The sequence below is a fragment of the Antedon bifida genome, chromosome 8 (assembly GCF_963402885.1).
Source record: "Antedon bifida chromosome 8, ecAntBifi1.1, whole genome shotgun sequence".
NCBI lineage: Eukaryota > Metazoa > Echinodermata > Crinoidea > Comatulida > Antedonidae > Antedon > Antedon bifida.
The window spans coordinates 19,810,606-19,838,132 of record NC_136233.1 but is presented as its reverse complement, the minus strand read 5'-3'; the positions used below and the strand labels follow the sequence as shown (position 1 = coordinate 19,838,132).

The 27,527-nt window shown below is 33.7% G+C and overlaps 3 protein-coding genes across 7 annotated transcripts; all 3 read right to left on the bottom strand.

Annotated features, from left to right (window-relative positions):
- Positions 1 to 6: 6 nt before the first annotated feature.
- Positions 7 to 8,661, bottom strand: LOC144849887 (uncharacterized). Of its 2 annotated transcripts, none has more exons than XM_078706987.1 (7): positions 8,424 to 8,661; positions 5,553 to 6,825; positions 4,997 to 5,105; positions 4,553 to 4,778; positions 3,962 to 4,110; positions 3,481 to 3,756; positions 7 to 2,711 (listed from the first exon to the last, which is right to left on the bottom strand). In XM_078706987.1, exons 1-7 carry the CDS (start codon positions 8,500 to 8,502, stop codon positions 2,682 to 2,684), a joined length of 2,142 nt encoding a protein of 713 aa, XP_078563113.1. In that variant the 5' UTR covers positions 8,503 to 8,661; the 3' UTR covers positions 7 to 2,681. The 2 variants fall into 2 exon arrangements, with proteins under 2 accessions (XP_078563113.1, XP_078563114.1); XM_078706988.1 differs by having other exon boundaries at positions 5,553 to 6,822; positions 8,420 to 8,506.
- An 852-nt stretch (positions 8,662 to 9,513) lies between these two features.
- Positions 9,514 to 12,381, bottom strand: LOC144850260 (uncharacterized). Of its 3 annotated transcripts, none has more exons than XM_078707501.1 (3): positions 12,086 to 12,381; positions 11,686 to 11,770; positions 9,514 to 10,840 (listed from the first exon to the last, which is right to left on the bottom strand). In XM_078707501.1, the coding sequence occupies exons 2-3, from the start codon at positions 11,753 to 11,755 to the stop codon at positions 10,545 to 10,547; spliced, it is 366 nt and encodes a 121-aa protein (XP_078563627.1). In that variant the 5' UTR covers positions 11,756 to 11,770; positions 12,086 to 12,381; the 3' UTR covers positions 9,514 to 10,544. The 3 variants fall into 3 exon arrangements, with proteins under 3 accessions (XP_078563627.1, XP_078563628.1, XP_078563626.1); XM_078707502.1 differs by having other exon boundaries at positions 12,113 to 12,121; XM_078707500.1 differs by having other exon boundaries at positions 9,515 to 10,840; positions 11,686 to 11,798; positions 12,116 to 12,378.
- A 1,749-nt stretch (positions 12,382 to 14,130) lies between these two features.
- LOC144849507 (hypoxia up-regulated protein 1-like) lies at positions 14,131 to 27,476 on the bottom strand. Of its 2 annotated transcripts, XM_078706433.1 has the most exons (23): positions 27,396 to 27,476; positions 26,621 to 26,766; positions 26,498 to 26,529; positions 26,253 to 26,331; positions 24,197 to 24,326; positions 23,676 to 23,777; positions 23,403 to 23,531; positions 22,574 to 22,751; positions 22,034 to 22,220; positions 21,314 to 21,448; positions 20,977 to 21,059; positions 20,595 to 20,727; positions 20,320 to 20,510; positions 19,687 to 19,825; positions 19,166 to 19,238; positions 18,814 to 19,031; positions 17,766 to 18,017; positions 17,074 to 17,291; positions 16,579 to 16,789; positions 16,221 to 16,439; positions 15,878 to 16,097; positions 15,213 to 15,392; positions 14,131 to 14,711 (listed from the first exon to the last, which is right to left on the bottom strand). In XM_078706433.1, exons 2-23 carry the CDS (start codon positions 26,747 to 26,749, stop codon positions 14,623 to 14,625), a joined length of 3,327 nt encoding a protein of 1,108 aa, XP_078562559.1. In that variant the 5' UTR covers positions 26,750 to 26,766; positions 27,396 to 27,476; the 3' UTR covers positions 14,131 to 14,622. The 2 variants fall into 2 exon arrangements, with proteins under 2 accessions (XP_078562559.1, XP_078562560.1); XM_078706434.1 differs by lacking the exon at positions 17,766 to 18,017.
- Between the last annotated feature and the right edge of the window lie 51 nt (positions 27,477 to 27,527).

The following is a 27,527-nucleotide window of genomic DNA, read 5'->3' as shown; positions in this document are numbered from 1 at the left end:
TAACTGTATGTTTCTAAACCCAGTTTATTCATTTTAATAATAATAGCAGATTTTACCATTTGATGGCTTTTTACAGAAGTACAGTACTAACACAATAATCAAACTACTGCAAATAGGCCTACTGATTGTCTTCTCATCAATAATTGCTTTAAAATCTATCAACTAATTATGCACTTTACCTTATTGTCCACGCTTGTATACATATAATATTCATAAAACTACTGCTATTTTTTAGTCGCCTAAACCTAAATATTTTACTTATTTAAAACACATTACACCAAATCATATACAATACACAATCACTGTACCATTAAATCTGTGATTTGTCTTTTCTACAGTAATTTTGCAGGCAATAAGAAAAAAGAAAAACTACAATTTTCATTAAAGCATCCTTAAACAGGGGCCTTAACTTTCATTTAAATAGATTGGTAACACGCCATAGAATAATTGGTATCCAAACTATCGTATGCCAAGAGTGGTGAAACAAGTAGTAAAACATCAACATTTTAAATATACAATTTAAAAATATAATCTTATTTTAAAACCAATTAAAGCATTTACTTTTTTATTAATTTTGTATTTTACAATTTTGTTTCAAACATATAAATTCATTCACCAAAAAGTATGCTCTTCATTTACATATTAGAAGAAATTTGTATGTACAATATAAAGTAAAGTCGGGCTCAGAAGTTCGAAAAGAAAAGTTGTATGGATTGAGGTGATTGGAAAAGCATCAATATACAGTAAAGTATTTTAATGTATATTATCGTGGCAGGCTTTTTTTTTTAAAGAAATGTTTGTGCTAAAGAGACTTAAAGCTGTTCCAAGATTTAAAAAAGAAAGTTAAAACATAAAATGTATTTATTAAACTGGTTATTTGTTAAACCAGTTATTTGTTAAACCGGTTACAGTATTTAATCGGTTATTTCCATGAATATTTAAAAATGAAACCAAAGTTAAGACTCGAATGGGAGTTAAGACTCGAATGGGAGTTAACAAATGGGTATCATTAAAACCAATGTTTGCCTTCAACCAATGTCACAATTACTACAAGTAGGAAAGGAGGAATACCACTGGTTAGTGTAGTCAGTTCAGCACACGTGAAAATGATATTGTATTATTATTATTATTTTCGAATTTAGTCACCTCTTCATAATCGCTTTCCTTTTTCCTTATTTTGTGTAATCTTATGACCGCAGATTTTAACCTGACCACCAAAACGTATATAAACGAAAATATGTTTAACACTTTTAATGTTGATTATTAAAGAATTCTTTAAGTCTTTTCCTTATGTGGGCCTACATAAAGTCCAGTTACGCCAGAGTGGAGCAAACATCTGACCAATTACTATTAAAAACAATTCAAAATATGAATTGTTATTTGTAAAGTTATTTAAAATTCAACTACTGTATAATACAGTATGAAATGATGGCCATGTTCTATACCCTATTATGGTATATTTATCACATGACCTCTCTGCTTGTCTCTAACTTAGATTGTGCTACTACAGTACAAAGTTTATAATTTAAAATAAGTTACATTTCAGCAGGTTATCTACTGAATCAAAATGTATATATTTACAGAAATCATTCTAAGCTCTTACTTAATCAAGAGACTTATAGTCCTTGGTTTAATACTTCAATATTTATTTTATGAACGCAATACATCAAAATGTATTATATGTGCTAATATTTCAAATCGTTCGCATAAAATATATTTCAAATGAGTATAGGAATGTAATAATTGGAATAAAAATACAATAACATTCCTTATAATTTATGCTATAAAACTTTAATAGCAATGAAATTGTTTGCTTGTGTGATTCAGTTTAAATTATATTATAATTAACAGCAATGGTTTATAGCCAATGACAAAACATGTTTTTGTTTTTATATATTTAGGCAAATTTCCTAAATTATGTGAATTAATTCACTATCATCCTTCATAAAATTGGCAATCCTTAAACATACACACACAAGATGAACATAACATAAACAATGTCTTGCAGAAGTCTTGTCAGTAGAGTTTTTTTGACATGACACATCTGACATGATTTTAACCCAGGATCATACATTATAGGTATACAAGCTTTCTTTTACTTTTAACAGCGGATACAGCTTTGCAAATGTGACATCAGGCGTCTTCTTAACCTCACATCTTGACCATAAAGGAAAGGGTTTTTTCCAGTAATGCTTTACTGCTAGTCCTAGAAATGCATAAGTAACTAAGGCATTATGTGTAAAACTGTGTACAGTCTTCATGATTGGCCAAGGTGTCAATACAGTGGTGGCAGTGCAAGCCGTATCAATAAAACCAGCAGAGGTTCAACGCTCTCCTCGATCATAATTCTGGTAGTAGAACAAAGTCTCCTCAGATAAGGACTTAAAACTAGTCCAGTGTCTTGTTATATGCGCGTTTAAGAACACAGTGCACCTACTGGAAGAGTAGGGTTCATCTCAGCCACTGTCATTCAGTGTCATTGGTCCATAGAAGACCTAATCTGAATATGCTCAAATTGAGGATGAATATTTGAACAAGCAAAAACAAATGCTTAGCCCATAAAAGTTGTTTCATGGTGAAAAAAAAGCAGGTTTAAAAAAATTCAAATTGTCCAATCAAGCTAACAGCAGGACTATTTACAGAAATGTTGGTATTGACTGGTAAAAAAAAAATGTTTTTCTTTAAGATCTTCCAGCCAAAATGTTTCTCACCTAAAAAAAAATATATGAAAGAAATATGTTATATGAAAAGTATATAAAATTTTGTTTACAGATGTATTGTCCCTTGAAACCCAAAAAAATGAAGATCAAAATATTCTAAATTTAAATTGCAAAGTAATATTAAAGTTATTCACTTTAAGTTGAAAATTCGAGCCAAAAACAAAAATTTTACGTAATTCACAGCTAAATTAATTTGATTACGTTTTGTCTGGAAAATCGTCGCAAGTGAAAGTAAATAAAGATTTCAAACCATGAGTATACATTATGCATGATGCTAATTAGGATTGTTTACAACTCGTCACAGTTGAGAAGGTGTTTTCACACAGATCGCGAGGAAGTTTTATGATTATGCATACAGAGTAGCCAAATAAGCGCGTTGCATTATGAGATATGTTTTCATCGAAAACTTTGACTGGAAGTCAAAGTTATTTTTTGCACCAAAAAACGTCTGTATTTCAGTTAAATGATTTTTTTTTCGACTAATTTTTGGTGAAAGTTAATAACTATTATGATACTTCAAAATGACCGACTTTTTTTCGAAATCTTTTTTTTTTTTTTTTTTGGAATTTGACAAAGGGACAATACATCTTTAATATACATCACCACAAAATTATTGTATTAGGCTAAACAAAGCTAAAGTCTGCTTAAAGATGCAATGTCCCCCAAAAACATGACAAACGAAGATTAATTAAAAAATGACTTTGAATAGGCCATCTCACAGTTTTAATAATGTTAAAACATATGACACTAAATGACTTACAAGTAAATGATTTCGTGGATTTAGCCCAATAGCCTTTTCCTTCTCAACGTTCTCCTTGCTGACATCAGCGCCATTTCTCATCAGTCGTCGAACAATTTCCACAATCAAGGCCTCATCAGTTTTGAGACCAACAGCAAGATGAAGGGGCGTGCATTGGCTAAACGTTCCCTTATTCACGCATTCCGAAGTTTGGTCGTGTTCTAAGATAAGGTCAATAAGGTCAAGTTTGAGATTCTCTACTGCATAGTGGAGTGGAGTTTTACCACTTTTGCCATCCTATTAACATAAAAAAACAAGTAAATTAATTACGGTAATACATGTACAGATAATTCAATATTTTTTGTTGTAAGTTCATAGGCCTACCCATAAATAATTTAGTACAATGATATAATATATGCAAGGCCTGACAAAATGAAATGCATAACAATTCAGGTTTACAAAAAGTACTAGTTTTATGGTTTATGTTGACCTCTAACCTTACCTGTCCTGTGGTTGACGCATTCATAAAGAACAGCAGCTCAACTAATTGTTTATTCCAAACCTTCACCTGAGATGCACACTGAGATTCTGCGGTGAACACTGTCTCTGTTTTCCCATGATGCTCAATAGCATAGTGGAGTGCGGTTTTTCCTAAAATATTCAACATTCTTAATAACTCAAATAGAAATCACACTTTTGTAGTATTTTGGTTCTAGCTTCCTAGAGGGCAGTATAATACACTGTCACATACATACATAATGAATTTACACTATCGTCTAATTCAATGGAATGTTCCCTATAATTTCACCATCTAGTTAACTATCAACTAATTCTACATTTTCTCTATATTGTACAGTGACCAATTTCAAGGCTATAATCTTTCAAGATTAGACCTTTAATTTAACATCCATTATCAATATCGTATTATACTACTATTACTACTAAAGGTATATACATATTATGTACTGAAAATAGGTAGGACCTTGCATAACAGTACTCCTATCTTTCCCAGGAAAGCCAGTGAACTTCAGAGAGGAAAGTAACATTGTAGAATAATTTGTCATCATGTAGTGAACATGGAATGTCTTAATACCTTCATAATCTTTGAGATCAACATTAAACTCTTGTAACAGGTGCTGGTGTGGTGTGCTCTGTAGTCCATAGTAGACATTTGTAACTACTTCTGTAAATCCTTTCATTGCAGCATAGTGTAATGGTGTAGAGCCGGAATTGTCCTTGATAGACGGATCAGCTCCAAGTTGGATAAGATCTCTTACCAAAAATGGCATGTTTACAACTGTTGCTAAGAACACTGGTGTCTGTTGAAAAGAATAAGTGATACATTTAATCACGGACCTAATAATGGTACTGTACTCTCAAATACATAATTTATACATAATATAAATGTTGGAACATAAACATTTTTTAATTAACATGATGAATTCCAGAGGTTTGGGCATGTTCATTTAAAGAGAATGGTAGAGAATGTGTAATTTACAGTAGCGGAATCAAAGACCTAAAAACCCATTATCGTTACCTGTCCTAATTTGTTTTGGATGTCAAGTGCGCCTTTTACTTTTGACAATTTCTTAGCAATAGCAACAGCGAGGTTATGTCTTCCTTGTGTTACAACAACATGCAAGCATCTAAAATAAAACACAATACAAACAATCAAAAATAGCAAAAACCAACAGTACAGTTATACTTATCTTAAAGTTAAGAGATTTAGTTTTTGTGTCATCATCATATTACTACTATATACTATACTCTGCATGATTTGGTAAATATTTGTTAAGATTTTGTAGAATGTAAGAGAAGACGCTAAGTAAAAGTGGAAATTATCCTGCCTAGTGAGGAAGGTTAAGGGAGAAGAATATCAGCTTTATTAATAAAATCAAACTCACAACACTTTATAGGTCAGAAACATTTGATATTTGAAAAAGAAAAAAAAGAAAAAGAGAAAAGATTTCAAATTTTGGTTTTCGCATTATTTTTTTTTATCAGGGATACTGGAGCGACGAGTTTATTACTAGTAAATTGTAGAATACCATTAAAATTGCTTTATGGATCAGAAATTTCAGTCAAGGACTTACGTGTCTTTATCCTCTGCATCTTGTTCCATCAAACATTCAATGCTCAGTCGGTTCACCTCTTGTTCCCAATCCATAATAGCCGACACATTGGATGTGTCAGTGTGTGGTGACATTTGGGGAGGAGATACAGGCATAGTATCATCCGAGTAACACGATGACACAGACTGTGGAGAATTGACAACATAATTCTTAGGTGGTTCGACTGACGGTGGCGGCGTGTCTGGGAAACTATCGCCAAACACCTGATTGATTGGAGTGTAAGGACTTCCATGTGAACTTGGAGGAGAGGAATATGGCGGTGACTGAGAATTATCATCTTTCAAGTATTTAACAATTTCATTAATTGCTTCAGACTTGTGTTCGGGGCTTCTGTTGTATCCGTGGCATGGGCTAAAATGGCTAGCTAATGGGCTAGGGGGTTCTTCTTTAACGGTCACAAAATTTCCATTGGGCAACGAAATTTGAGATGATGAAAATGTTGCCTGAGGTGAAAACTGCGGTGGGAAATCTTCAGGCCAATTTGTTTCCTCAAATGGTCTAGTAGGGTACATCATGTTGCTGTGGATTTGTGGCTGATTATGTAGCATCCCTGGTTGGTTAAACCTCTGTATCATGTCGGTTTGTGATGGTTGTTTCAGGTTTGATCCTGGTGGAAGAATTCCTCCACCAGGAACGTGTATGCGTTTTGGTCTTGGTCCTTCAGTTCTTGTAAACATAGCTGGCATCTGAATCTCGTCTGGTGAACAGTACAAATTATGTTGTTGAAACTGAGGGTAAGAAGGAGTCCCCTGATGGTCTCGTTTTTGTTCAAGTCCTCTTGAAACCAAGACAAGGTTTCTTTCCATCTTTTTTGCCAAACTATTGACATCTTCATTTTCTTTCAGTTTTCCTCCAAGAACCTGTTTTGTTTCAAAGTTATCATCTTTCTCTCGTTTGATGGTGGTTTTTGATTCATTTTTTGTCTTGCTGGTACTTGCATCCAGATGAAGTTGGACAAAACTCTCTGGGGTTGAAGGATCATCTCCAACAGATTCAGCTCGGCGCCGAAATTTCTCTACAAGATTTTGTTCAATGGATTGCTCCAACTTATCATTTACTTTCTCGATCTTGGTTTCTAGATTGATTTCTTTTGGTTTAGTATCATCAACCTTCATATTTGGTTTTTTAGTTGATGATATTGGTGATCCGCTGTCACTGTCCAGGGAATTATAACCAGGATCCAAGTCAGAAACAGCTTGGAGTTTCAAGTCTTTTGTCTTTTGTGTTTTCTCTTCTGAAATAAGTAAAAAGTATGTTTACTATTAGCAAATATGATAGTGAATTAATTTTTACTTCTATTTTTTTTTTTTTTACAATTTTATTCATACTTATGTACGTAATTGACAAAGACACCATTACAAATATAATTTATTGAGATTTTAATATTTAGTCTTTGAGGCTTAGAGAGTGGAGTAGAAGAGTTTATAACCCTGACACACTATAGCTGGTCAGAATTGAACCCTAGACATTGAAATGCAAGAACTAAGCTACATCTTAGCTTAGCTAAAATCATTAAAATCGCATTATCAATATCAGTTATCAATACCTCCTAGTGTCCTTTGTAAAAAGTTCAAGAACAATAATTACGTGATTTAGATATAAAAACAATTTATCTATAAATACATCTACAGTATGTAATTTGATGGCATGAGTAATATACATTACCAAATATAATATTATAATCTCTTTATGATAAGATACGAAGTCTGCTGTACCCTGTAGGTATATCTGAAACTACATTGAACTAGTTAACAATTGGCAAAAGCTAAACTTATAGGGCTGGTTATGCTGCTATTTTGAAATGTTCTAAAAATAAACTAATCAGTAATCTACACATGGATGACGATTATCACATTAGTCAGACAACAGGTGAAATGAAACTATAACTACAAACAATTGTTAATGTTTGTAGTATGATGTTAGGGAAGGAATTTAAAATTTTGTATATTTTGCAATGAATTGAAATTGTCTTTTATATCCTGGTTCATGACCTTTGTGCTTACTCAACCTTACTATGATGAATACTTTAACAAATAATAAAATAATATATTTAAAGTTTTGTTTTAAACAGGAAAGTAAAATAATGAATTACTGGTGAGTGGGAAGTTCTAAAAATATCACTGGTGAAGAACAATAGACCTACTTTTATTGTTACACAGTATACAATAAACTGTACTGCTGTTCACAGTGAGTAAGTATAGATATAAAAAGACAAATAAAATTTCTCCTATAAAATAATGCAAACATATGTATTTTGTAAATGCACAAGATGGTGGTTTTAATTTATGTAGAAAATTATTAATGCTAATTAATATACTAACTACTACTACTACTAACTAATAATTTTAAATAAAATACCACATTTCAGTATCTAATGTAATTTTAATTTAATTATATAGACATTTTGTAAGGACACATTTCATATTGAAAATATACTCTTTTTTTGCATTATACACAGACAATCATTTATTTACCAATTACTGTTCCATCATGGAGGTTTACCTTATAAAACTTTAAACAATGTGTAAATAGACCTAGTACACTAATTATTAATCTGAATATTATTTTTATTTTTAGAAAACATGCTAGTGTGCTTGTTTAAGTTCACACGCCTACAGATACAGAATTAATCAGCATCACTATCTAGTATATTCTGGCACGTGCAGACGTGACTCGGGTTAAAGTAGCACAGTAACAAATAAATGGTTTTCCTAGCAAAAGATAACAACAATATACGTAGGCCTATAGAACATCAAAGATATCATGGCTAGCTACTACTGTTGGCCTAATAATACCCCTATGATAGGCATGGCTAGCAAGCCAAATACTCACGTCCGCTATTAATTTTTTGCTTAGAAACTTCCGCCTTCACAGCCACATTCAACGTCGAATTCTCATCTGAAGATCTCATAATTGATGCTAATTTCTCACTGAATTTATACTTTGATATGTACTGCACGTTTTAAACTAGTTAAATATATTATAAAATGTTTAAATTTAGAACTAAAACGTGGTCTTTAAAGCGAATTTAGCCCAACGTCAATACTCTCCTCGCGTCGCTACACTGTTTGGTGGTTTGACCTTCTTGATTGCTTTGGTATTAACAACCTGGAAAATTTAGGGGAATTCCCTTTTTGTTAAGTATGACATCATAGCTATTTCGTCGTCATTGTGTAGCAGCGGCTAAACTTGACGGGGAATATTATCTAAATACTATAACCAGAACGAAACTGTTTTAATAAATAAATAAACTACGTAGATAACAAATTCACAATTAAAGAAACAGGTATAAGGAAGTAGGCCTAGTTATTATTCGATTTTATCGCTGCGTGAGGCCTTTGATGAAGTCAAATTGCGCAGCGGTGTTTATGACGTCGTTGTAAATTATTGATGAACCAATATAAATAGTGATGATCGTTCTCTTCTTTTAAATTAAAGAAAACAACTTCCAGTCGTCACAGTGGTTATATAGGCCTGGTCGCCCATAAACATGGTTGATCGTCTGCCGAGTTAGCCTACTACTATGGGCTATTTTATTAATTTCAGATACAGTATAATGTAAAATTTGTCAATATCCTGTTTCCACAAATTAAATAGTGGATAAAAGATGATCAACCGAAATTACGATTGATGGGTTAACCCGGATCTACATAATGCTGTAAAAACAAAGATTTCCAGTTAATTTCAAATTATCTTTTATTGATTAGGTTTAATCAAAATTACGGAGACGGAGGTTCTATTTCCTGCAACACGTCACGAGGATGGGTGTCTAAGGATAATATGCCAGCAAAAATGTGCTAGATTTAGAGTGTTTGGAACAATAAAACGGTGTTTTTGCACTTTCTCAATAAATGTACACGTGAATATAAACACTTAGATGGTTTTATTTACAAAACAAAAACAATTGTATATAGACCTACTTATAAAGGCCTGTCTGCCTTGCTATTAGAATGAATTAGGAGACATTAACCCACATTTAGGCCTATTCCTAAATTTCTATAGGAATCGAATATAACAGGAAAGTTTCAGAAACAAGTATGGCGACATCGAACACACATAATAATGTGTTATTAATAGGCCTACGATTTATGAATATTGTCATCATTCATCCAGGTTAGCAGCATATGGTAAAAGTCATCACACTGATCAGATTGATTATGTATTAATAATAATATCAATTTTTTATTTATTTATTGTGTTTTAATATTTCGCTATCATTTCCTTTATCAGAGTCAAATATTCGGGGGTGTTTTTTTTGTTTGTTTTTTTTTGGAATTGAAATTCCCGATACGATAATGCTTTCTACTTTTTCACGATATTCAACAAACTTGAGTGGTCTAGAATGTCTGCTGTCTATATCACGGGTTCGCATCTCTTGGGGCGGTTTTTACAGATTTTATATAATTCACCGTTTCTGTACATAGGTAAACAAACAAATATAGACATAAAATCCATGTTTGCTATAGCATTGTATATTGTTCACACAAAACAAACTGTTTTCATGAGAGAAAGCTTGTTTACATGAAACAATTGGCTATTTGTTTTTAAAATCAATATACATATTGACTATATTTCTGTATCCTCGTAAAATTCAGGGTACACTTTCATCAAGCTCATTTCGAGTTTGTACAGTATGTGTTTCCTTTTCATCTCTTTATCGACCTGCTTTTCTTATTCTGATTTTTCTTTTTTGAAAGATGATGAATAAAGAATATTTAGGCAAATTGCCAAGGATAACCATAAGGGAATTCATTCACTATCCTTTATAAAGGTGGCAATCATATACAACATATACATGCTCTACATAAACAAAGTCTTATTACAAGTCTTTGGGACTAAATTGTCATTAGAAAAAATCTAGACACTGATAGGACATCAACCCAGGACCCTTGGATTGGTAGTCATTATAACCACCAAATCACAACTCCAGGATTTATTACACCACGAGTGTCATTATGGGAGGCTCTCCGTTAGCTTAAACTGTTTTTCAAGATAATTCGCAATGTCAACATCACCAACCGCAGACAATGTACCGATGAGCTGAGGGACAGCTTCGTCCGGACATCTCCATTTTAAAGCCCTCCACCTCCAACCTTGTAGAGTGGCAAACGCTTGATCGACAATTTGTGAATGTGTTTGACGGATGATGTCTATGTCTCGCTGAGGTACACCTAATAATGCTGCAAGTGTTGGCCAGTCCCCTCTCATATGCTGGGCAATATACCACAATTGAGCATCGCTACATAAACCTACAAATTAAATGAATGATTCATTTTTATCTATCCTACCCGACATTTAAATTACTTACGTATAAAGTAAAACATATTGGAACTTTCTTTCAGATATGCGTATAAAGGATAATAAGTGCCCTTGATTGTCAGCATATGCTGTTTAGGGTCACCCTCACTAAATAAGGTTTAATAAAAAATTTTAAAAAAGTTTTTATTTTATTTAACTATCTTTTTTTCAGACGAAGATCAACTTTTCTTTGTTTTTTTTTCTTTTATTACTAAAAATATATACATTACATCTCTTTAAGTGTTAAGTTCTTAACACATTCACTTAGCGTATTAATGTCTTAGCGTATTCATTTTTTTAAACAAGATCAAGTTGTCAAATGTTAGATATTCGATAACAGATATTGGAACATATTCTTTCTTTCAGATGCGTATAAAAAATGCTATTCTCTAATAAGTTTTTATTTTATTTAGCTATCTTTTTTTTCAGACGAAGATTGAGTTGTCAAATGTTAAATGGTTTAAGAAAATAAACACTTCATTCACCTCAAAACCATTACTTCGTAAAAGCCTCCAAAAGTAGAGATTAAATATCAACAGTGACAAATATCGACAGCAGCACAGTATGAACTTCAGAGATTTGAGTAATGGTGGGGAAGGGAGCGGTTATAGGAAAATATTCTATCACATCCAAAGTCATCATTCCTATCACATAATGTAACCCCATCAAACATCAATATACATAATAATAATCATTCGTCTTATTTTCCCTGCATCTCATATCATCGACTTACATCATCACACTTCATTCTGGTGCTTAACTCATAATAATTTAAATAACTTTCAACAAAACTTACCAATAGGTGACCTGAGCGGTTCTGCTGAATTCAATGCATAGTACGTGGACTGATCCCCGTGTGCAGGCATGGTCTTCAAAATAAGCTGTTCCGGAAAAAGTTAATATAGAAATGTCCAAAATAACTATTACAATACAATGAAGTAGGCCATCATAGTAACAATTAAACAAAAAAGTAGCCGGGGAGAATCCAGTATTCTACAGATAAGGGGTGAGGCCTTCTGGTATTGTGAAGACGTCGGCACAAAAATAACCCGGCCTAACCGTAATCAGGGACTTCCTGTCGTAACCCTCATCTAACGGTAATCATAATGCTATCAATTAAAATCAGTTTTAGGTGAGAGGGAAAGATATGTGTGTCTCTAATAATAAACTTAACTCATAGATTTAAGTAGGCCTACCTTGTTAAGCAGCAACCGAATACATACGAGTTCTTTGTTTTAAGCTTCACAAAAAGTCGTATACGTAGGCCTAATCTAAAATCATGGACGAAAAATGTTCGTACTTTTTAGTGTTGAATGTTTAAACAAAACACTGCTGTATGTACACAATATATTATGCGGCATGTAACGAAATACAGTAGTTTGAACAGTGGTTGTTGTTCATCGCTATGGTAACAGGGACTTGACCTTCGATTGTTGAGAATGTTTATATCGGAGTAGACTTTTTTTATAACATGCATGATTGAATATTATTTACTCAGGCACTCATTCATTCAAAGAAAAGTTTATCATGACATTATTTTGAAATTAAGGTTTGTGTTTTGTATAGGCTTATATTATTATTTTTATATGATTGCAAAAAAATATAAATTGCCTGGTATCTGGACGTTATCACTGGCATATGTTTGGATGTTTGATTTAGTGTTTTTAAATAGATTTTTGGCTTGAGGAAATATTGTATAAAAAACCAAATTTCTGCAATTGTTTTCTTTCAAATTGGATAATAATAATAATGCTGTGGAAGCAATACGGGTTATAACGGAAGCCGTGAGGTTGCTAAAGCGGAACGAGATAGATCTATTGCTTCCAAGGAAGAAGATATAAGCAATATTTCTGCATACACCAGAAAAGGAAATAAATTAAAATAATATGCTAAGATATTATGTAACATATACGCAAAAATATTTTACAGCGACATCTATATTATTTTCCCGATTTTTTTGATTTTTTATTGATTTTTTTTTTTTTTTTTTGTCTATATGGATAATGATAGTCGTGTCGCGCACTGTGAATGCTCTGTCCAAATATCCGTTATGCGTGAATATTATACCAGGGAAGAATTTCACTCTTCCCTGGTTGATAGGAATGATTACGTTACGTAATGTATACGGTATAAAATACGATGTGAACAAGTGCATTTGTGCACTGGTGACACAGTACAGATGAATGTGCTTCCCATTGTGTACATACACTACAAATGAATTTAAGTTATATGGTAGGCCTACAAATTGTCGTATTTTGTAGGCTGCGGCTATTTATAGCCATATACCTTTCAATCAAAATAGGCCTCTTGATGGTTTCAGGACGGTACGGTCAAGTTGATTCGCAACTTCCATAGCGATCAAAGAGCGCGTTTGTTTGGTTGGCAGCAGTGCATAGGCAAGCGCGTTGGATAAACGTTTGATTTATGGTCCTTGTGTTCATTGGACCATAGTTGATTCGCAACTTCCGCGGCAAGAGACATGGCGATCAAAGAGCGCGTTTGTTTGATTGGCAGCAGTGCTTTTTAGGCAAGCGCGTTGGATAAACGTTTGATTTATGGTCCTCGTGTTCATTGGACCATGGAGAAATACGTGTACAAGGAGGAACCTACATTTCATAATTTTATTTCCATCATGTACGAGTACCGTAGGCTTACAACACATTCATCATGAACAAATAAATGTATGTTGACGAAAATAGGTATGTTGACGAAAATAGGTATTTTGATTGTTACTCATTGTTTATTTCAGTAATGAATGGAAAGGAATTCCACTCAAATAAATAATATGCCTATAACAGATAAATAAATTCCACAATAAGAGCTGCGTTCAAATCAAACATTTCAACTTTTGCAGTATTTTTCTAAATTGCTAAAGCTTGCCACTATGATGCAAGGATAATCCAACCAATCACAAACGACAGTTCAATGATCTATCGCTTGTGATTGGTCAAATAATCTATCGCTTGTGATTGGTCAAATAATTCATCGCTTGTGATTGGTCAAATAATCTGTGTTGCGTCCTAGCATGGAGAATGGTCCTAGTGAGAACCAAGTCTAAGAATTGATGAATTTGAATAATTTAAGTAGTAAGTATTAAAAACCCCAACAAATTCTAGAAACTGTAATACTAAACCAAAAAAAAAAAAAAACTACTTGAGTTAATACTGTTATTGTCCCTTGAACAATTCAAATTATATAATAAATTAATATATATTGGCCCGAAAAACAGAAACAAATATGATTAATTACATACATTCTGTTTATGTAACTCATAATGATTTAAACATCTTTACTTTAAACTCTTTAAACACCTACTATCAAATAGAATGAAAAAGAAATGTATTTTGGAAAAATTTTGCAGGTAATAAGAACAAAAGTGGAAAAAAAACAGAACATTTTGATACAAACCAGGGGTGGATTTAACGGGTAGGGGTGCATGCTTCGCCTTTTAAGAGCCAAAATGAAATTATAAATTTTCTCATAATTGTTAAATAGAATATTGCAGAATAATTATTTAATAGGTCTACTGTAAAGCATATGTTAATTATATGATACCGTGGAATGTTTATTTCACATATTATCACGTTACTTTCCACCTTAAAATGGCCAAATTACCGCTGCTGAACTTTGACCCTGGGGCCTTCTTCACCTACCCATGTTTTCCATTCTTTTTAATCCACCCCTGCAAACATATAAGTACAGTAACACTAATTTCTAAACAAGTAAACTCTCATCATAACTCTTCTGCGTGATTTATTTTTGTTACATCTTCTTGTGGTGCTTCTGTTGTTTCAATTGGCTCTTCTGTTGGAGTTTCCACATCTGTAAACAAATCATTGTAACGTGTTATAATTAATCTGTGTAATAAGGCCGTATGGCAAATAGAAAATATGGTTCTTGTGTGCAAAATTCAGCTCCAAATAAAAATGAAAATCTGGATACTAGAAAAGTTCTGTCTACACTTTCAAGCTTTATGTGACAAAAATGTGCCCATATATGGACATGATGATGTCATACCATACTTGGGCACATCACATTTTTTTAGGCTTTAGACTAGCTGGGCTGCTACATTCTTTTGACCTGTGTATTTGTCGACTTTCGGAATTGATGCGATGTGTTCGAAGATACTAAAAACATGCACTGAAAAGTGGCAGAGAACCATCATAATGTATTTCCCCTGGCCTAAGACTAATCGATAATTAGTAGTGACACTGTAGTTTGGTGGTGGATATGCTTCCGTACTATCTCAGAATCTTCAGTTCAAATCTTCTCATGGCCATAAGAGTACCACCTACAACCTCATAAAAGATCACAAACACTTACCATCAACAGCTGGTGCTTCTAATTCTAATATTTCTGGTTGTTGTTCATCAACAGCTGCCTCTTCTGTAGGCGTCTCATCTACAGGTTCTGGCGGCGTATCCGTTGCTTCAGGTTCTATATTTTCACCATTTTCTACTTTTTCTTCTGGTTTATCTACAGTTTCTTCACCAGTTTTATCATCTGTAAATGAAACAAATATTAGTCAAATAAAATATATAATGTTAATATACATTAATATAATGTAAACGGTAATTATACACGTAAATGGTCATAAGAAATAAAATAGATTCTTTATTTTTGTTCTCCCCAACCGTTATCACTCGTCTGTGCAAATTGGCCATAATGTATATATTAGCAGTTACTTAGATAGGGTCTTTCAAAAGCACAAGGACACAACAGAAAGTAATACCTACAAGCATATTTTTAAACATGGGTCAGCTAAGTTTGAAATCATAACTAATTAATACATTAGATGATATTGAAATAGTGTGATAGGTATTAAATATAGATTGGGTTGAGAGGCTTGGATGAAAATAATCGTCTTATTCTTAACTTTTTTCAAGCCGCTGTAAGTCTATTTTTTTAAAATTAGACTCAGAAATACCAAGCTCATTAACTTACTACTATAATGATATCGCACTTCAGTAATAATTTAATTTAAATACCTGTTTGCTGGGCACCTTCCTCTTCCCCAGTGGATGTTGTGTTTGCTTTTTTTGCTTTCGGCTTCTTTTTCTTGGTTGCCTTTCGTTTTACTTTGTTAGAAAGGTACCTTAGTTCTCTATCTAATGAATTTATCTTTTGTATAACATCTTCGATAAGTAATACTGGTTTTTCTGTTAGAGCCGTCTTTTTCTGTTCTTTCATTACTTTTGAAAACCAATCCTACAGAATATTAAAAGGCATTAAAATTATATATATTAAATAATATTTAAATAGTGTGCTCGGGTAATAGATTGGGTTTAATGATGTTTCGAAAGATAAAAGATGCGATATTTCTAAACATACTTTGGTTTCGTTGTACACCTTCTCCAAAAGACCAATCTCTGTTTCTGTGAAGTATTGATCTTCACCAGTTAAATTCTTTGCGGCTTTTAGAAAATATACAGATGTGTTGAGGGCGTCTTTCAATGCTGCGATAGCCTCTGGACGCCTTTTCTTCTCTTCAACTCTAAATTCTAAATCTCTTGTCAATTTACTCAGTTCCTGGAGCTTGTCTTCATATACCTACACAAAAACATATGTAAATGTATGTACTGTATATGTATGTACTGTATATGTAAATGTATGTACTGTATACATCATACATTTTGATAGCAAATGTGAATGACACCAATAGCAACCCTTGGAATGCCACAAGAATTACCTTAGCTGCTGCATCAGGCTCCTGATCATACAACCAATCAGATGCTTCAGAAAGTTTTGATGATATTTCCTGCCTCATCTCGTCAGTTGAGCAGGCTTCATAATCTTCTTGATATAATCGGTCCTGCATTCCATATATAAATGACTCCAAGCTATTCTGAGCATGTTCCCTTTTAGCCTTTTCTTCATCTTTCTTTTTTAAATCCTTTAATCTGAGAAAAAATATATATAATTATAAGATTTGCACTGATAAAGGGCTATTGAAAGCTCTGCAAATTGTCCTGCACGTTTTACTTTATCATTTTGATTTAGCTTTTTGCTTATTTTATTTTGTATAGATTGAGATTCAGCCACTGATACACATAGCATTGTTATTTTTTTTCCCAGTAATTTTCCTTTGGATTGATACAATTTATTCGTGATATTATGGAACAATTATTTACAAATTTATTTTTGGCACACTAGTTGAAATAACTGAAAGTAAAATAAAACTAACTTTTTTACTGAAGCTTTTTGATTATCCGCTGAAGGTTTTGGAGCGTCTATAACTTCTATATTAACTGTTAAATTTTCTTTTATTGTTTTTATTGTTGGTTTTGGCTTTTCATTCGCTTTGTCTTTCTTTTCATCTTTTGATTCGGTTTCATTGTCTTTTTTTGTTTCCTCATCAGCATCCGTTTCTTTAGTTTTCTTATCTTCATCTTTTTTTGGTTCCTGAAAATCAAACTTGGTTGTGAAAACAAAATATTTCCAATTTTCTTTAAGATAAGGAATTTTATATTATAAACACAAACTTATGTTTATTTATTGTATGTTTATCTAGCCTAACACTTTACTATCAACAATTATTGGCTTACGGTCGTCAGTATATCTATTAAAACATGAGAGATTGGATACACAGTTTACAGTGTTTGGGATTACATCATGCACAAACAAAATAAAAAGTTATACTCTTGCAATGGAACATTTAGCATGCTAAAAATTAACAATATTTCAAGCCAAGATTAAATAAGATGAAATAAAATGCAAGGAATTATTTTACTCAACAAAACCAATTTAACAAAGAAATTACCAATAAATTAAACACTTTGCCCAAATATAAAGAAACTTTATAGCAAGATTTCAGGATAAAATAAAAAACTGAAGGGATTATTAAACCCTTTTGATTTTTCTTTTATTAGAACTCACATCGGTCTGTTCTGCATTTGTCTCTTTTTCATCAGTCGTTTCTCCTTCAGGCTTTTCATCCGTTGTCTCTTCATCAGTTTCCTTCTCATCTTTTGATTCATCTTCATTCAACTTCTCTTCCTTTGGTTCATCTTCTGTTTCTTCATCTTTTACATCTTTATCCTCATCGTCTTCATTTATGGCTTCTTCTTCTTCTTCCTTTACTTCAGGTTCTTCCACAACTTTTTCTGCTTCTTCTTCATTTTCTGGTTTCTATAGCCAAAATTTAAAATTTTCTAAAACATTCTTCCCTGCAATCATTTTATGTGAGGGAAAAATGGAATGCACAAAGCATTTAAAAAGAATGTTTTCTCCCAAATATACTCCCAAAAAAATATTAACTGTAAACACCTTAATTTGAATGAACTTTACAAATCAAGATAATTTACACGATTGAAGAGAAAAAACAATCTACCTGTGTAATCAATTTTTGTTTTTTTCTACAGTATCATTGACATCTGACATCGAAATGATAAATTACACAACATATTTTTTCGGTCAAGACAATTCGATTAACCAATGTTTTTTTAACAGATATTTTTATTATCTTCAATAAAAACAAACCCAGGAACAAGTAATACGTTACACATATAAGTTTTTATTATTAACCACATGCAAACAATTTTGAAATGATTAATATTATTGCAGTACATGCATACATTAATGTACATCATCATGCATAAATATACACAGTACAATAATGCAGTTTATGACACATAAACAGGTACAGATAATCAATTTTAAATGAATAAATACACTAAATACAACCATTCAAGAAACAAAACATTAATAGCTTTCTAAATTCACTCATTTAGTAGTATTTCTGACACTTGAATATTCTGTAATATAATCTTTTTAGATTTTAGGGAAAGGTTTAAATGTATTGACTGCCTTGCGAGATATTTTAATTTTTATTACTGAAAAAGGTGGCCTAGCAACATGGTATAAGTGGTGATCTTGTTTTAGATATAGTAATGTACAAATTATTATCCAATCAAAAACTTCTTACCTTTTCTGTTTCTTCCTCTTTTACTTCTTCTTCCTCTTTTACTTCTTCTCCATCCTTTGCTTCTTCTCCTTCTTTTGTTTCGGCCTCCTTTCCATCTTCATCTGTCAGCTTCTCTTCTTCTCCAGCCTCTTCAGCATCTTCTGCTTTCTCCTCAACTTTTCCATCTTCTTCCTCAGTTTTGGAACCACCAAAAAAGTCAATAATTTTACTGCCTAATTCTGGAAGCAAAATTAGTATATATTTAGTAATTAAGTAACAGTTACTGATTTATAATACTAGATTTGTTTGTTTCTTTTCATTGATTGCTCTTATTTATCAGTAAAAAAGAATTGCGGTTCTGTAAAATACTTACTAGCAAAGGTAGACTGTGATTCATCTGATTCATTTTCAGCTTTGTCCAATAATTTCTCAAAAACTGACTCAACCTAAAAAAAAAACAATTTCCAATACTAATAATTAATAAATATTTAAGTCATTTCCACTTGAAGACAAAGTATTGGGAATGGAAATGTTTCTAAAACATACCTATTTTTGACATTAGGGAATTAGGGACCTTTGGATCTTAAGAAAAGTCTGGTATTGGGAGAGTTTTCAGTTGTCAGAAAGTCTGGAAATGGAAGAGGCGACTTTGGTACTATATTGAAAGGTTATTTGTAATGTAAAAGGTCTTTCACACATGTTCTGGTGTGAAAGAATGTCAATGTTTCGTTTTTATGGCGCTCCACATGGCTATGCACCAATCGATATAAGCATAGACGTGTGGAAACGAAACAATGACTTTCAATTTTAATTGCCAGCACTGGACCGGAACTGTGCCGGAAAAAGGTATGAAAGACCCTTAAGTCCATTTAAACTGAACTTGTGATTACTTACTCTAATAAGATTCAAAAGACCGCTCTCATCCATGTGGAAGTGTGCCTTGATTCCTTTTGATTCACTTTCAGCATTTTTTTCCAGCTTCTCAGAAACACCTCCCAATTCCACCTTGCTAAGGTTTGCTGATCCAAAAACACTAAAATAGGAAGAATAAATTAGGATATTCAATGCTGGGTTTTTCCACTGATAGTTGAGTAATAGCTAAAATAATTGTGCCACTGTAGATTGGTGGTTAATAGGTTTCTTATCAATTCTATGGTATAGTGTTTAAACAAATAGGCCTAATTATTAATACAATAATCAAAGAAAGCCTACAAGTCAAATGGAAAAGTGGTTAAGGCAGAGGCGCCATTTACTTAATACCTAAAGAGCTAAAAATATTGGCATGGGGTCAAGCCCGACTCGCTCCTAGTTCTGCTGGTGTAACAAGTCTTCTCAGATAAGGACTATAAACCGTAAGTACAGTGTACACAGTTAACCCATGTGCACTTAAAAGAACCCTGTTCATCTATTAAAACGAGTAGGGGAGTTACCCAGGTGAACTATCTGATAGGACAGTGATTTATTTACTAATGGTAATCCTTGGCCACATGTGCCTAGAGACATAAAATTAAAAAAATAAATAAATACCTCATGTAATCTGTTGGTAGAACATTCTCAAGATCAACGTAGTTAACATTAAATGTAAAATCATCCGTCATCCGGTTGAAGGTCATGACCTTTTTCTGTGGATACGGATTGTTGCGGGAGAATAAGGTTCTCTTAACTTTCTTGGTAGTTGTTACACCCTCATCATCTGTTATCAGTCGCGTAAAGTCAACCTAAGAAAGAAATCAGTATTTCATTTTTTGCACCATAGTTTTAGTACAGAATATATCAACAATAATATTTGAAAATATACATACCGCAATAGGATAGAGATTAGCATCTTTGACGATAAACTTCTTTACTTTGAAGCCTTTGCTGAGATGAGCAGCCTGGTAAACAGCCCCCAGTGCGGCTGCTTCATCTGCGTTTATGTTCTTTCCAAGTTCATCCCTAAATTCAGAAAAAATTGTAAGAAAATATTAATAGTATAATGCTCTGTTTACACTATCAAACTAGTTTGACAAAAAAGGTGTGGTGTGCCCAAATATGGTAGTAATATGATGTCATTGTGTCTATATATGGGCACATACATGTTTTTGACAGTGTAGACAGAGCTTTAAACTTACACAAAACATGGATGGGTACAATCAAACTATGGATCTTTGCGTAGGTGTTAAAACAAAAAGATAAATCACTTACTTTCCTGTAGCCTTCAGCAGCATTTCCTGAACTTTTGGAACTCGTGTTCCACCTCCTACAAGAATCACCTGGCTTATTTCATTCTATAAAATAAATTAAACATATTTGGTTATTTTTATGGAGTTATTACGGTACATGGTGTGGTGATCCCTTGCTCAAATGAAGCTATAATATTAAAATGATTGAATGTAGGTGACGGCATGTGGCGCAGTGTGTTGTACGTTGGACTAGAAAGAACATGAGTTAGAATACAAAGCTTTCCGTGTTGCTTATGATAAATACACTTCTGAAAGGTTACTAATGGATTTCAGACAGAATAATTAGATTTGATTCTCACCATGCCCATTTCTGCTGACTTCAGCGCCATGTTGATGGGGTCGTCAATTCGTTCCCATAAATCACTGCACATCTCCTCCAATTCTGCTCGTGTTACCATTGCTCGAAAATCTTTGTCTTCTAGGACTCCTTCAACCTGAACAAAAATTAATATAAACGTTCTTAACACACATGGCTTGCATAAAACAAAGGCAATTTAACAAGACACTGAGCTCGCTTTGACAAGATAGGAACTCATCCTTTGATCTTATGTCTGGCTGCGACAAATACTAACAGTATGTACACATTCTCCACAGCACGTAGTGTCTGTTAAGGGTGTGGAACTGATCGTGTCGCAGCCACAGACAAACCCTTTGATCTCTGAAGCTTGGCATCCTGCTGTTAGACTGCATACCATGATGTATCATGAAACAGTAACAGAACATTTAGGAAATGAAATCTTCTGTCACACATCAATGTTCTCACTTTCGCTTAAAGGTTCCGGACAAAGTTACTTAAGAGATTTACTTTCAGTCCAGAATGTAGTTGACAGTACATGTTCAGGTGCTATTGATGTCATACTGACAATCTCACGAACTAAGCGAAAGATATTTGCTGACCGCTCCTTTTCCGTAGCTGGACCAAGAATGTGGAACAATTTGCAGAGTAATATTAACTATATAAGTGTTAAAACTAGGCCCATTTTTTAAAGCTATAAAATGTTCTTTGTTAATACACACACCTGTGACAAATGGTCTATATTCGCACTTAACACTTTCTTCAATCGTTTTGCTTCTTTTAGTAGCTTTGCCATTGCACGTGGGCTGTCTTGTACTTTCCCTTCAGTTTTTACTTTTTCAGTGAAAAGTTTTACTAGGTGATCCCTTAGCCTCATGTCTATTTCCAGGCCACCAAGTCCTCTATCGAATCTGTGGTTAATAACAGTAAATTAAATTAAACTGATATCAAGAATAGTAGATTCAATAACTTTAGTAACTAAACTAAAAAAGTTTCTATAATCTAACAATCACTACCACTATCATTCATATCATCAACTTACACATTTCTACTCCTAGGAGAAAAACGTTAAATTTACTTTTATGTTTATTAATCTGGTTGTTAAATAAGTTGGAAATTACAGGATTATAGAAGAGAATTATTTTATATAATTTGAATGGAAAAGTGGTATAAATGTTCAGTTTTAAGTGTAGATTACTAAAGTGATACTCAATTTTGTCGAATGACGTGGTTTTATTCAAACTCAGTCAGTGCAATAACTTACCCAACCCCTTTAACAAATAGATGAGGATTGGTTTCTGTAACGCCATGGTCTTTACTCTTGGTTATCTGGTAGCCAACGATGGTAGCTGTAGTACTACTAGCACCCATGTCATAAAACATTATATGTTGGATGGATTTATCAAACTCTTGACGACGGAACACACCGTAATTTAACGCAACTAAAAAGAAAAAACAAAACTTTCAATAATATCTATTCATCAAAATGTGTCTAATAACTATTACAAGACATATATCAGGTTGAGAGAGAGATAGGGGTTGGGAGAGAGCAATATGGCATAATGGTAAGCGATATATGAGACTACAGGAGAGGCATGGGTTTGAGACCCGATAAAAGGCATCCTTAGTCATGGTACTTTCTTTTTTATCTTTTGTGGTTCACCACCACCTTTATTCATTCAATTTTTCATTACATAATTTCTAAACATTTTCTACCTTTTTTCATTATTTTCTGTTTTTCCTCATTGATATCATAATCTTAACCTTTAGTATCATACCATTAATACAAAGTATAACCCTAACCCTTAACATTCTAATTTTTTTGTTAAATCCTCTATTTACAATAACCAATTGTATATTAATTAAAATACTTAACTACATACATCAAATGCATTGTTTGGTGTACTACTAGGTAAGATATTTTACACTCATTGCATCGTCCTTCAGATGGAATGTAAAGCCTTTGATCACAGTAGGAACTGTGGCTGTATGTAGAGGGCCTATTTCAAATGTCCTGTTAAACTAAGGACAATTAATAATACATTTAGTATTACTGTACTGAGAAAAGTTCAAATTTAGCCAATTTCTTTTACCTGCAGCGTTGTCATTTATAAGCTGCAACACATTCAGGCCTGCAAGTTCAGCTGCATATTTGACAGCTCTCCTCTCAGCCTGGTTGAAGTAGGCTGGAACTGTAAGTACTACATCTTTAATAGGATGATCTAACATGTAAAAAAAGCACTTATTATACTTTCTATTTCCAATTGTAATACGATTGATTGATCATATAGTGATACTGTATTAGATTACTTATTATTAGATTGTAAAGAAATTCTGTAATAAATAAAATGTCTATAAATCTTTACCAGCATATTCTTGAGAAAAATCCCTCGCTTTGCTTAGGATCATACTTAAAAGCTCTTCAGGACTGAATGCTATGTCATCATCATGTTGAAACAGAACTGAACCTATGAACAATAAATAGATACCAAATTCATAAAACTGTGTTGTTTTTTTCTCCAAAAAAAAAAAATAATGATTAAAATGCAGTAAAACTCCTATATTATAGACACATTCAAGACTCAACATATATGGGTGACCCTAAATAAAGTGAAATTTTGTTAGATATTTGTGTTTGCGAAAAAAAATTAATAAAACTCGTGAAATGCTGCCTTCAGTTAGTTCATCCTCTAACGAGTTTTACAATAACAACCCATTTTCCCCTTACTAAAATTATTATTATATAGATGAGATCTTTAGAGGTTACCTATTGATTGTTGGTATATTTTGTGATTTTGGTAAATAAAAATATAAACAAATAAATAAATTCTCAAAGCCATATCGAAATACATATTTCTGAAATCTTAAAAACAGATGTTTCACTAACCTGTTTCTTTATCTTCTACTATGTTATAGTATGGGAATCTTTCTCTATATTTTGTAACAATCGAGTTATTGAATGACTTGCCAATGAGGTCTTGTAAATAAATATATGCATTCTTTGGATATCGAACACTCTGAAACAAACAAAAGAACACATTGTTAGCAAGAGTCAAAGGTCAAACAGACCACATTCAGTCCATATGAATCAAAACATCTTTAATAATAACAAAATACAACAAATTTTAATTGTATAAAAACTATTAAGATAATGCCAAGCGAATAAAGCCCTTACTCAGATTACACGGAGCTAAGGGATTACACCAAGCTAAGGGATTACACCGATCTAAGGGATTACACCGAGCTAAGGGATTACATCGAGCTAAGGGATTACACCGAGCTAAGGGATTACACGAACCTAAGGGATTACACCGATCTAAGGGATTACACCAAGCTAAGGGATTACACCAAGCTAAGGGGTTACACCAAGCTAAGGGGTTACACCGAGCTAAGGGGTTACACCGAGCTAAGGGATTACACCGCCGAGCTAGGGGATTACACCAAGCTAAGATATTACACCGAGGTAAGGGATTACACCGAACTAAGGGATTACACCGAGCTAAGAGATTACACCGAGCTAAGGGATTACACCGAGCTAAGCAATTACACCGAGCTAAGTGATTACACCGAGCTAAGTGATTACACCGAGCTAAGGGATTACACCGAGCTAAAAGATTACACCGAGCTAAGGGGTTACACCGAGCTAAGCAATTACACCGAGCTAAGGGATTACACCGAGCTAAGCAATTACACCGAGCTAAGCGATTACACCGAGCTAAGGGATTACACCGAGCTAAGTGATTACACCGAGCTAAGGGATTACACCGAGCTAAAAGATTACACCGAGCTAAGGGGTTACACCGAGCTAAGCAATTACACCGAGCTAAGTGATTACACCGAGCTAAGTGATTACACCGAGCTAAGGGATTACACCGAGCTAAAAGATTACACCGAGCTAAGGGGTTACACCGAACTAAGGGATTACACCGAGCTAAAAGATTACACCAAGCTAAGGGGTTACACCGAACTAAGGGATTACACCGAGCTAAGAGATTACACCGAGCTAAGGGATTACACCGAGCTAAGCAATTACACCGAGCTAAGCGATTACACCGAGCTAAGTGATTACACCGAGCTAAGGGATTACACCGAGCTAAAAGATTACACCGAGCTAAGGGGTTACACCAAGCTAAGGTATTACACTGAGCTAAGGGATTACACAAAGCTTAGGGATTACACCGAGCTAAGGGATTATACCGAGCTAAGGGATTACACCGAGCTAAAAGATTACACCGAGCTAAGTGATTACACCGAGCTAAGCAATTACACCGAGCTAAAAGATTACACCGAGCTAAGGGGTTACACCGAACTAAGGGATTACACCGAGCTAAGAGATTACACCGAGCTAAGGGATTACACCGAGCTAAGCAATTACACCGAGCTAAGCGATTACACCGAGCTAAGTGATTACACCGAGCTAAGGGATTACACCGAGCTAAAAGATTACACCGAGCTAAGGGGTTACACCGAACTAAGGGATTACACCGAGCTAAGAGATTACACCGAGCTAAGGGATTACACCGAGCTAAGGGATTACACCGAGCTAAGGGATTACACCGAGCTAAGAGATTACACCGAGCTAAGGGATTACACCGAGCTAAGCAATTACACCGAGCTAAGCGATTACACCGAGCTAAGTGATTACACCGAGCTAAGGGATTACACCGAGCTAAGGGATTACACCGAGCTAAGGGATTACACCGAGCTAAGAGATTACACCGAGCTAAGGGATTACACCGAGCTAAGCAATTACACCGAGCTAAGCGATTACACCGAGCTAAGTGATTACACCGAGCTAAGGGATTACACCGAGCTAAAAGATTACACCGAGCTAAGGGGTTACACCAAGCTAAGGTATTACACTGAGCTAAGGGATTACACAAAGCTTAGGGATTACACCGAGCTAAGGGATTATACCGAGAGCCAAGAAAACATTAACTTACAACTCCCATGGCTGGATCTCCAAAAAGACGTTCACCATCTTTCATAGATACTGTAACCGGGGTTTTCCTTCTTGATTCCCTAAAATTGAAAATATATATTAGTTACTTTTTTTATCCCAGAAATAGAAGAAAATCCATGTTGATAAGTAAATCCACTCAGAATTAATTTTAGGACGTCTGACTATTATCTGTTTGTGATTGAGTCATAGTTGGTCATAGTTTTTAACAAAGTTTTGTGTACTTACTTATTAAGTACTATGTCCATTGGTACACCAGGCTGTAATAAAGAAAAGGTATTATATAATAGTATCAATTAATGAACACATAGACAAAATCGGAATTATTCTTAAAATAAATGAAATATTTACTTTTACGATTGCAACTTTCATCCATTCACTTCCAAGATCAACTGACATAACAGCAAAACCTTCAATCAGACGAGGCATACATAACGCCACAAACACAGTTGCTAAAAAAGCAACCGTTGCTCTCCCCATTTTGTCTCAAGTCAAATCTACAAAAAAATTCCAATAAAGTATTTGATCGAATAAAAAGTAAATCAAATATGTAATTTTAAAATGTATACTATTTATTATGTTAATATTAATAATAGACTTAATACACCAAAAGCAACTGATTTTTGTAAATAAAATTGATCAAAAAATCCAAACAAAGAACTTCTTTGTTTAAATTCATAGATCCTTTCCAGCCGATAAAACATAATATTAATAATTCCTTTTTTTTTAGAATATTTAGAGTATTACAGACTCACTGTGTATTCATTTTAATTTATTAAAGACAAAGTACAGTACAGTACTACAAATCAAACGATAGCGAGAAAAGGCCTCAACATTAGATTGATTGAACCAAACAACGAATGATTTATTATTCTAGGCCCTTAGTAAGCAGTATAGGCCTAAGTAGAAACTGAAGGCCTAGCCTCCTCTACCTCCTAGCCGCCCACTTAGACTAACTAACTAGAATTTGCGGTTAGGCCTAGCCTAGCTAGCTGCCCGGCATCAGTCAGGCCTACCGACCGGTGTGTGGACCAGCCTTTTTCCGATCAAGCAAAATATATATCAACTTATACTTATGTTTTATGATAACATATTACGCATATTTAAAATAAAAGATATACTATACCTTCTGCAGAATTCTTAATATTTAATATTCTGTTGCTGAAACACAAAACACTTGTCGTAAGTCAACGTGTCTTTTTCAACAACCGGCAAGTTTTAAAATAGCGCCCTCTTGGCGAATGTGGCGAAATTTCAT

Bases quoted from the DNA above. Each gene is read 5' to 3' on its own strand.
- LOC144849887 (XM_078706987.1), bottom strand. From the start codon at position 8,502: ATGAGATCTTCAGATGAGAATTCGACGTTGAATGTGGCTGTGAAGGCG. The intron at 4,111-4,552 runs GTATTAAGACAT...TGAATATTTTAG, and splicing joins TGATCTCAAAGATTATGAAG to GAAAAACCGCACTCCACTAT. The intron at 3,757-3,961 runs GTAAGGTTAGAG...TTATGTTAATAG, and splicing joins ATGCGTCAACCACAGGACAG to GATGGCAAAAGTGGTAAAAC.
- LOC144850260 (XM_078707501.1), bottom strand. From the start codon at position 11,755: ATGCCTGCACACGGGGATCAGTCCACGTACTATGCATTGAATTCAGCA. The intron at 10,841-11,685 runs GTAAGTTTTGTT...TTTAATTTGTAG, and splicing joins ACCGCTCAGGTCACCTATTG to GTTTATGTAGCGATGCTCAA.
- LOC144849507 (XM_078706433.1), bottom strand. From the start codon at position 26,749: ATGGGGAGAGCAACGGTTGCTTTTTTAGCAACTGTGTTTGTGGCGTTA. The intron at 22,221-22,573 runs GTAAGTTATTGC...TATTAACCACAG, and splicing joins CTATTTGTTAAAGGGGTTGG to ATTCGATAGAGGACTTGGTG. The intron at 16,440-16,578 runs GTAATTCTTGTG...GTTTTTGTGTAG, and splicing joins AGCCTGATGCAGCAGCTAAG to GTATATGAAGACAAGCTCCA.